Source organism: Diprion similis, chromosome 2, assembly GCF_021155765.1.
Source record: "Diprion similis isolate iyDipSimi1 chromosome 2, iyDipSimi1.1, whole genome shotgun sequence".
Taxonomy (NCBI): domain Eukaryota; kingdom Metazoa; phylum Arthropoda; class Insecta; order Hymenoptera; family Diprionidae; genus Diprion; species Diprion similis.
The window spans coordinates 12,853,325-12,864,219 of record NC_060106.1 but is presented as its reverse complement, the minus strand read 5'-3'; the positions used below and the strand labels follow the sequence as shown (position 1 = coordinate 12,864,219).

The window sequence follows — 10,895 nt, the reverse complement described above, 5'->3', positions numbered from 1 at the left end:
TAATAATGATAAAAATAATTATAGGAATTTAAGTGACTGAAATAAAAATGTGAATATTGTAATAATGTAAATTAATTTAATTTTTTATTCAAAATGAGAAATATGTATTTTACATTCAACTGTTCAACCATTATTATTGTTATCTTCAAACCAATACTACCGATTCTGAACTTGATTTTATTCACGCAAACGTCCAGATTAATCTTTTTTATTGTACAATAACAATAAATATTGCACGAATCGCCACGCGCTAGACTTTGCGCAGTTTGGGATCCTCTTCCTAAATTGAATTAATTTTGTGAAAATTAGCTGGGCCAGTTGCAATTTGTTATAGGATTTTCTTGCTACCGAAACAAGAATATCGCCGATCTGCATAGGATTTTTTTTATCAAGTTTCTAACGGATTGCGTAATAATAAATTGAAACACTGTACTGCGCCACCGCAGTACCGTATAAAATATTGCGTAGCTGGGGAGAAGTTCCTAGTGATACTTATTTAAATAGTAAATGAGTCGCGAGGTAGCGCGAAAGTTGATTACGGAAAGAAATCAAAATTAGCGAAAAATAATATAAAATAAATTTAGAGATGGGTCGATCTTATACAATTAGTAACGTCTACTAATTAGTGTGTTATCCATGTGTCTATTATTCTACAAAATTTCTATGGACCTATAATAAAAATTCTTTACGAGATACGAGTAATGCTTGCCGTGGCTAATAAAGTGGTGGCATAGAATCGAACTGATCACCAATAGAGGTGAATTAAAAATTTGTAGGCACAGAATGATAAGTCACTAAATCGCTGTACCACGTTCCAAGTTGAGTTTAGTTTCACGAGTGTGTTCTCCATAAAACCGTTCCAATTTTTGATTGAATTTGGCATTCCTTTCGTTGATGTAGTCGATATCTGCATCGTCGTTGTGCATTCTACGGCGACTGTATTTATCACGTTTGGCAATTCTAAAACAATAAAATGAAAATAAAGCATTCGGGGCCATAAAAATTTATTTTAAAACTTTTACCAAATAATTAATATCAATATTTAAAAAATTTTCGTCACACATATTGAGAGCGAAAATAAAAGCATTGATTAAAAAATTGACTAACTGTTTTTCCACATCTTCGACCAATCTATCAACGGCATCCTTCTTGTCTTCGTGGAGTCCTTGGAGAATTGTATTCCTATCACCATAAAATGCAGCGCCGAGCTTTTCCTTAGCTGCTTCATAGTTTTCCATATTAGGTTTAATACCTTTGACCAATCGGTTATATTGTCGGACGGTCGCCTGTTCGAAATCTGCAAATCCAGGATCTGGATTTTTCTTTTTGCGTTTACGAGCCAGGCGCTCAGCTTCTGTTGCATCTATTTGCAATAGCTTCACTCTGTCGTAGTCTTTTCCCTGAAAACATGGTCGGCAATTATGTTAGACAATAATCTTACAGAAAAACATTGCTGATGAAAAATATAATACAAGGTGGTAGATAAAGGTGAGTTATTTCCCCTTACACTGGCCTGTGCTTCCTTTCTCGCTTCTTCATCTTTCATGATCCAATCTGCCTGACGCTTACGAGCTTCCCAATTGGACGGTAACTTGTTTCTTTTGTCTTCTTCGACAACTTCTTTATGATTTTGTTGCCGGGCTTCATTCTGTAATAATGGTTACGTTACGTGAGGAGGTGAAACAACATAAATGTGTGCTATTCATTTTACAAATTTAACAGTCTAAGCCTTTACCGAACTTTCCACAATTAGTGAGGCTGTATAAAAACCAGGATACGACGTACACTGTTTACTACGTAAATGTATGCTATACATTATTCGTATGTTTACAAACTAGGTTAGAATACGACATGAAATGCCAAATAGAATACCCTTTTTGTGTGCAGTTCTCTCAGCCGCTTCATACGCTCGGCCTGTTTATCCGCAAATGATTGCGAACTTGTACCAGCGTCGTCTGCCATTCTCTTTATCACGATAAACTTAATTACAATATTATTTCGATTGTTTGTCAATTGAGAAATCTCTCAACCCACAGCCCGCATTCCTATACTCTTTGCGTCATAAAACTCTATATTATCTTACCACTTCCTCAGTCGATAGCGCCCTCTGACAGGAGATAGATTTGTGAAGATAATTGTATATGCTCTAAGCGTCCTACGAACAATTCCGGACAAATTATGAGCTAGACTCAAATTTGTATCGCGAAAATGCACTTGTGGCTCATTGTATATTCATTATTATTTCCGTAATCGGGATGTTATTATAATTAGATAATTTCGTAATTGAAAAAATCAAAGATCAGTGCTGTGAACAGTTTCGTTTGCAAGTTCCATAAGCTTCACAGTGCGCTGTAATAAGCCGCCATGCAACGTCGCATGCATCTCGAAAATCAGCGTGAACTCTGCAGACTCTTCTTTACCGGCTGCGCACTGAAGTCGATACAGTAGATCAGCTGTATGAGCGTCGACGGTGGTCAGTCTGTATATATATATTTCCACATCCAGTCGACTCCGATTCTCAGTTTTGTATGCTTGGGTCTGGGCTCCACAGTTTCTGTTGGTACGTTCAAGATGGAGTCATTCGGAAGAAAAGTTGTATCGTATTGTCAGTAGAATAATTACTGACTATTTTCACTGATAATCTGGTAAGTCTTGAACAAATTGTCAAGCTTACAGTACGCTTAAAAAACCTGTTATGAATAATTCCCTAAGAAATACAGCGGACTCAGAGGACGACACCGAAAATATTAACAGCTTCCCCAGTTCATAGCTGTATATTCAATACCTACACACCTTTCTTTATCCTCTACCTGTTGGTTGAGTAATGTTTGTTAATTATTTTGTATCTTAATTGTATACTTAATACATCCTCGTTTTCCTCTCGCTCTTCAGTTTACCACCTCCACGTTTTTATGCGATTTTAAAATGGTAAAACCCATTCTTACTTATGCTTTTTATAATGTATGTATGTACACTCACTTTACAAATTTACCACTCCATATAAACATATTCGTACTGTGGTACAGTGGTGCAGATACATATTTATGTTTGTTTTTCGATATTCTATAGGAAGCTAGAAATGCTCACACGCTTACATTTACTCGCTACCACGTTTGTTATACAATTTTTCAACTGGTAGCCCTGTGTGACCTAAGTTTCGAGAAACAGGATCGCAGATCGAATTTTTCGGCAAACAAGTTCTCCAATGTGGCGATAAGCATTAAGAAGTATAAAACAGAAACCAATATAACTAATATATTCACAATTACTTTGCGTGTACAATTACTATTTGGTTACAGCCTTCTTTTTGTTACCGATATCCAGGATTATACATTTTTTTAATACAGTGGTACGTTGTACCTGAGCGGTATTATTAGCTAATAAAATAATCTGATGAACTAGTCAACTTAGGTACCTATTAGTAGTAAGTAATTTAAAATGCAGATCAAATTTTTCAGTTGCATTAATAATATCGCGTCTACCATAAGAATAATTATGCAGTACTGTGTTTGCAGTTGGCATGATTCTACGCCGTGACAGTTGCACGTAAAATGAGCCTTGCTCTGTTTTGATAAACCATCTGCTCACGTACTTGTATGATTTTTATTAGTATAGGTTTAAGGTTTCCAAAAGAACTGTCTGCAAAAATTAGTAAACGCATTTATGTGTCTGGATGTGCTTAATTATATCTCGAAATTCACCCAAACAATTTCTTTCCAATACGTGTGAATTATTGAGATTGTTCAGAGGAAAAAGAAGCAAAAATTGCATGGTGAACTGGTCTTCCAATGAGCAAGAGTTGTTGATCGTTTCTGAACTTAGAAAACGCAACTGTAGGAACATTTTTATTAATTTCCTCTAAATACATCATACATGAAATATTAGACTGGTGAAAAATGTAACAGTGTCTTTGCCCCGGGGCAAATGGAGACTTATATGCAAAGTTAACATTGGTTAAATCTTTGCATGTTACACGGTATATCATCGGAAATCAATATTTTGAGTTACTGTGAAAATAGTGTTTCCAAAGATAAAATTGAACTACACGAAAAAAAGATTATTTTAAATAACTTGTAAAAAACAAAGTTTTAAATCGCTCGGTAAGTAGCTGGAACAGGATCTAAGTGTTCCAGCAAGTATAAATCATAATAAATCTGAGAATCCCTAAAATAGGTAATTAACTGAGATAGTTTTAATCGGCTAATTACTGATTAAAAACTGTGACTTTCTTTGTCATTGTTTTATTTCTGCAAAGCTTTTCGCTTAAGTAATTGAGAAACTGTCTTATAAAATGCATAAGGAAAGTGCTATTTTGATTGTATTTCGAAAAAATTACTGGGGTACAGTGCAATAATAAACTTGGAAGTACAATTAGGAAAAGTCAGCTTATTCTAAATTAATTCTTCTGAGTACAAACTGTAAACCAGTAACTTCTGTATGCCAGCCTCATCGTAATAGTCTATTATCTTTTGCGTACCTCACTTTTGCAAAATGACAGAAACGTTTGTCATCTTCATCATTTTGCGAATGAATAGAAGGAATTAAGCCGAATAAAGAATTTGTATAAGACTCATCTTTTTAATTATAAGTATCGATGGTAAGTAGACTGTGGTTTAACTGCATAAGAAAAGCACAAGTTTGATGAAAGTTTTTGGTGGGAAGAAGAAACTTATCTGGGATTCATTCGGTGAATTTTGTATCTGATTGCATATTGGTGGTTTCAGAGCGTGTTATGGAAGGATATTCCGCGTTTGGAAGTACAATGCCAAACTTCGATGATCTTGATATTGAGGGACGGAATCCCTCCCGGTTGTCTGAAGCAGATAGAGAAAAGGTAACAGCTACGATATGCCTGGTGTTTGAACGATAAATATGAATGTAAAGAAGTATCACTCAATTATGCATATACCTTAAATTTCATTGTATGTGTTAATTGATAATATACGTGTATTGAACAGAAAATATGTACTACAGTTGTCATTTTAGTGACTAAACGCTATATCTACAACGGAAGATCGTTGAATGGTCGCTACGAGCACATCTAACATGTGATATAAATAGTTACCTTGGTTCAAATCAGTGCAGTGCACCAATTATACGTCATTAAGTGTTGACGCTGGCAAAGGAGGTGTACACGTGAAGAGAAGTGGATCACATTGTTCTTGCTTAATCTTAAATTGACTGAAAGATCTAATCTGTACACTATAGAAGAGTGCTAAAGTTGGAAGAACAATACAGGGATGAAATCTCATTCATTTCTGAAAAAAAATTTATTTTAAAAATGCTTCAGATTTTTTTGCTGCGTTATTATATATTTCAATTACACTCCTAGTGTGTGTAGTTGCTGATTTTATTCTGTTGTAGGGAGAAAAGTAACATCTGTTGCTTTCTTATATCAATTAATTGTATATGTGCCCCGCAGGAGGAACTTGACCATAAAAGGTTGATGCGTAGCAGTGTTACCGCTGAGGATGGAACTCGCAGACCTGTTTACTCGCATACCGATGACGGTGATATCTGGTGCCACATTTGCAATATTGCATTGTTTGGAGCACACAAGCTCATTAGCCACAACTCTTGCAATCGTCACAAGATAAAATTAGACGAATGGCCATATCCTGTTTTACTGTGGTCCAAGAGATCAGATATAGTGAAAAAGTCAGCACCTGCTCCAACCGAAGCTATTGGTGATGCATTAGCGCCTGGGGAACCGGTACCACCGGGTATGGAGGACCAAATGACCAGAACCACTACAATACAAGTGAGCCTGGATAGACATCGTAGTTCTCCTCTTGTGGGCTTGGAATACCTTTTGGAATTGATTGACAATGACTCGTGCGAGCCGAGTTATACTTGTGTTCTCTGTGACAAAAGAGGCGATCCTCGAACTGTAATGGCTCATATTACCAGTTACAATCATCGCATTACGTACTTGAATCGGCACTTTCCCACAATATCTCGTGCAATCACAGAACTACCGCGTACCCCTAATTATAAACGTGGAGCGAACGAAATTTCTGTGCTAGTCGCAAAGAAGATTGAAGAACGTTTTGGCAGGCTTCAGCCCCAGTTGGTGGATAAAAATCAGTTTGAGAAGAACAAGATGCAGTACATCAAAAGAGTCTACCAAGACTATCACTTTAGGTAGGTCCGACCAAGCTTTACCCCATTTCAATACCGTAGATACTAAAGTACCGATAAGCAAATTTCTACCTATGGAATTCAGATTATAAGCAATGCTAAAAGTTTTAATTTTAAATAATACGAGCGCAATAAATCAATGTGGCTGTTTCCTACGTACAGGGAAACGCCTGAATTAACATTTATGGAAGTTTACGATGTGCGGTGGGTAACGAACTTCGATGAAAAGATGGCTGAAATTGGTGGTGGGTCGAAGAAAGGTGAGTATGATTATTTATTTTTTATTAAAAAATTAATATTCATCTTCTCTAATAATCAAAGTTTGTCTTCGAAATGTTTCATATGAAGAATCTTCACTTCCAGAAGAAAAGATAGAAGACAAACACAAGAAAGATGAAAAGAAAACTGATAAATCACCACCTAAAAAAGTAGAATCAAAAACAGATACCACCAAGTCGTAAGTCTAATAATTCATGTATTACACTCATTGGTGATTATTCCAAATCCAGGATATTTATTCTTTTGATGTATTTTAACAATATACAAATTCTGACAAATAAGTTTGTCATTATAGAAAAAAGTCCTTTTGTTTCGAATTTTTTTTTTATTCTGAAACACTAGTGATATTCATTTAGTTTCTAATTTAAAAAATCCTATGCGTGCACTGGTACCTGCAAATAGTTGATAATAATTTGTTCAGTGTTGGAATCAAACAATATCCGAATAATGTTTACTAATTGTTATGTGAAATGAAGTGCATATGTCTTTCCAGAGGATTCAAGATTCGTATTGTCGCGAAGGACAAAATGAGCTTGCGAAACGTTGAGAAAAATGAGGACGATTCCAAGAAAACTCCTGCAGTCAGACCATCGGACGATACAAAATCCCTCTCCTCCGTATCTAGCATATCTAGTAGTCCATCGCCTTCGCGTTCTCGATCTCGCACTCCGCCCAGAGGTAGGAAACTTAGTTCACTGGACAAGAGTAGTCGTTATCGGTACAGAAAACATTCCAGGGAACGATCGCGTTCTCATTCACTAGAACCCACTAAAGAAAGGGACAAGTGGGATAAGTATAGGGATCAAATTAGACGTGCCGAAGAGGCATTGGACAGAGCCCTCAAATTTCATGAGAAAAATCCAGAGAAACATCCTGCATATCCAGACGAATGGAAAAAGTTTTGGAATAGAAGGTACAAAGAACTACAAGCAGAAGGAAAAGATCCAAGTAAGCATGATTTCAAGCCTGAGTGGATCGAATTCTGGAATAAAAGGATGCGCGAAATGCATAATGAGCAGCTAAAACAGAGAAAGGAAGAAATTAGGAAAAGACTAGAATTGCCCGAAGATAAGCCTCCAGAAAAATGGACTTCATCTACGAAACGAGAGCGTTCACCAGCACCAAAACGACGGCATCGCGTTGATAGCGACGATGATGTAGAATATGTTGGTACGAGAACACTGAAAACTGAATATCATGAACGCCATGATTCACGGGATAGAGAATATGCGTACGCGTATCCTCGGGGAAGAGGATCTTATAGAGGCTATTACCCCAGAGTAGCTACAAGACCTCGATACTACGCTACACCGTACCCTGTTAAAGATAAATCGCCAAGTCCAATAGCTAAGGAAGATCCACTCAGTGAAGATCTCGAAATTGTCGGACTTCTACGTTTATTGACAGCTTTAGAAGGACAACTGGGCTCGCTTGGTCCTAAGGTAGTTTCCTTGTTATCCAAAGCTTTGGCGGCCGAAAAGGCGCGGCCAAATTCTGCCGAAGAACTCTTGTTTGACGAAGATGTGAACGTATTATTTGAAACAGTGAAGGAAAAATTAAAAGGTCAACTGTTTGCTGGAATGATTGAAAAAATGGCTATTTCTGCAACTAAATCAGCAATACAAAATATTGCCCAGTTGTTGCACAAGGCTGCTGAAACTAAGCGAAAGCGCGATGAAGATGCAAAGAAGAGAAAAATGCTGGAACTATTAGAACCTAAACCACCCACTTATGTCAGTAGAACTATTTTACCGCGACCTGTTGAAGTAACGCCAGTTAAATCAGAGCCAGTTAGTGTGCCTGGCGTTGGTTCGGTTGATAAAGTTGCCATTGCACAGCAAATTGCTGCTGCTTTAATAGCTCAGGGAAGAACGAACGTGTCTCACGATGAACTAGAAACTTTAATAAATGCAGTCGTTGGAATGGCCGAAGCATCAAAACAGTGCAATAAGCCAGTTACAGCAGCTGATTTTGTCAAAAGCTTGGCACAACAAAGTGATCCGCCAAAACCAGCTGGTCCGGAAGCTCAAGCTGCTAGAATGGAATCTTTATCTGATTCTGATCTCAAGACACTACTTCAGAATTTCAAGGACTTGAGCACAGACGAACAACATGGACTTATAAATTTCCTTAAAAAACTTGAAGCAACCGATCCTGCTCGAGTTGAAAAATTGAGAGGATTTGTAAATCTGGGTACTCCTGCAGCTCCATCGCCAGTAAGAAAGCCTGTGAAGTCACCTACTCCAGAACCAGAGCAGCCAATAACAAGACCTGGTAAAAGTAGCTCTCCATTTTCTACACGAAAAGGAATTCAAAATCCAACTGATGACGAGGACAATTGGAAGCCTAAATTAGACATGTTTGCTGAAGATGATGAAGAAATGGAAAAGAAAAAGATAGCAGAAAAGGCTAAGGAAAAGTTAGATCTGTCCGATGACGATGACGACTACACCTTTGAAGATATTTATAAAGCAGCTGACAAAAATGTTAATGAGAATGAAAAGGCTAAGAAAAAATCACGTTCCTATTCAAGGTCACGCTCAAATTCACCTGGTTCATGGTCTAGATCGCGTTCGCGATCGCCACGAACGAAACCTGCAGAGGTTCCAAAAAGCAATGATCCCAATACTATTCTCAATGAGACAAAGAGACTTATTGCCAATATTATGGGTGAACTCCCAAATAAATATGTGCCAAAGTCTCACTTGCAATCTCCTAGTTCCGCAAAAGAAGATCGCGAAGCATTGTCAAGAGATCCAAAGTCGACCATGGAATTAGGGCCTCCTGGCACCAGTTCTATGTCTCTTTCAAATCCTTATGAACAAAATTATAATCCTAATCAATCTAATCAACGTTCTCTGCAGGAACCTCAAGCCCAACAACCGTATTCTAATATGCAAAACCAATTCCAGGCTTATCCTCCACAACAGACCTACAATAACAATCCTGGTTATAATATAAACAATGGGTACAACTATAATCCAGGATATGGAAATATAGGAAATCAAAATGCTTATGGTACACCCCAGATTGCACAAAATCAATACCCTCAAATTCCTCAACAGGGATATCCTGCTTATGGTGGACCACCGCCATTGTCTGGGTATCCTCAGCAACAGCAGCAGCAACAACAATATGGGAATTACCCGCCGCAGCAACGTTTTTATTAGCAAAGACGGACAGTCAAATCATGATAATTTAGCTTACCCTAATTACTTCCAAACAATCCCTTTGGTGCCGAATCACACCAAGCTGTGTTTTTCTGACTCAAAACTATTTTTTCTGAGTTACAGTGTCCATATTCCACACTAAGAGCTAAAATATGTTCTGATCACGTGGTGTAATAGAGATATGACAAGAAATACAAATAACGCATCCATCGATACCATGAGCATAGATACAAGAAGGTAATGAAGAATTCTACATTATGAAAAGCTCAATTGTTGGCATACTAAAAGAAATTTGACAGATTTCGACACTTTTCTATCATTTTATACACATCAGATATTTCTCATTGAATTTCGTATATATGCATGTAATTATTGCCATGAGTTATTATCATGTTTGATTTTAATCTCGATCTAGGTTAATGACGTTTAATTAATGCTGCAAGTTATAAAAATTGTCTACACGTAGACAGTACCTAATGAACATAATAATATTTGGTATTGGTATCGGTATTGTCTTACACCTGTAAAAATCATAATAATGTACATCGTAAAAATTATAAGTGAAAATCTTCATTGTACATAAATCATCGGTTTCATTTCATAATTCCATTAAATGATTCAACATTGGAATATTCGAAAAATAATACTAGTATCTGAATTTTTATTTCCTCGGTAAGCTGTAAACATTTCAAATAGCATATTAAGCAATCTCTGATTTATTTGGTAGGTATAGATCGATAAGGAAATTGTACTTTCTTTTTTCGACGTCAATTTATTCAACAATTTTTCGTACAAGTGAACAATGTAGCTTGTTTCAAAGTTTAATTACTGTTAGTGACGGAAATAAGCTCGGAACCTTACACTTTCTCTGCCTTATTTAGTCACGTTTATCCATTTGAATTTATGCCTTCTCATTTCATGATTAACAAAAGTTCTAGAAAGTTATGATAAAATAATGACGTATTACAAAAAAACGTACTGTTTTTTTATTAACAGGATGTGTTTAAATGATGTATGTACATAGTTTTAGGTACTTCCAGGATTCATGAAATTAATACTTTTTGTAAATAACAGTGGCCACAAAACAAAATTCGTATCATTTGACATCGTAAGTCGAGGTATTGAAAGATAAGAATATAGTTATTCTTTATTTTTCGATAAACTAATGATTTTGAATTCAATTTTACGAGTTTGAATACAAGTTACCTTAGGTTGACATTAAAAATACGCATCGTTGTCCAATACACGTCGTCTTTGACAGGTCTTACAACCGATAGGTTCAGGGTGTATATTTACTTGAAAAAA

At 36.5% G+C, this 10,895-nt stretch overlaps 2 protein-coding genes across 4 annotated transcripts; one reads left to right on the top strand and one right to left on the bottom strand.

Annotated features, from left to right (window-relative positions):
• Positions 1-56: 56 nt before the first annotated feature.
• On the bottom strand, positions 57-2,037 carry LOC124416521 (pre-mRNA-splicing factor Syf2). The gene is made up of 4 exons (XM_046897670.1): positions 1,873-2,037; positions 1,508-1,648; positions 1,108-1,400; positions 57-960 (listed from the first exon to the last, which is right to left on the bottom strand). The coding sequence occupies exons 1-4, from the start codon at positions 1,960-1,962 to the stop codon at positions 795-797; spliced, it is 690 nt and encodes a 229-aa protein (XP_046753626.1). The 5' UTR covers positions 1,963-2,037; the 3' UTR covers positions 57-794.
• Positions 2,038-2,499: 462 nt separating this feature from the next.
• LOC124416002 (uncharacterized protein CG7065-like) lies at positions 2,500-10,116 on the top strand. 3 transcript variants are annotated; one of them, XM_046896800.1, is made up of 6 exons: positions 2,500-2,645; positions 4,725-4,834; positions 5,423-6,144; positions 6,304-6,401; positions 6,499-6,598; positions 6,914-10,116. In XM_046896800.1, the coding sequence occupies exons 2-6, from the start codon at positions 4,733-4,735 to the stop codon at positions 9,588-9,590; spliced, it is 3,699 nt and encodes a 1,232-aa protein (XP_046752756.1). In that variant the 5' UTR covers positions 2,500-2,645; positions 4,725-4,732; the 3' UTR covers positions 9,591-10,116. The 3 variants fall into 3 exon arrangements, with proteins under 3 accessions (XP_046752756.1, XP_046752755.1, XP_046752757.1); XM_046896799.1 differs by having other exon boundaries at positions 6,490-6,598; XM_046896801.1 differs by lacking the exon at positions 4,725-4,834 and having other exon boundaries at positions 6,490-6,598.
• The last annotated feature ends 779 nt before the right edge of the window (positions 10,117-10,895 follow it).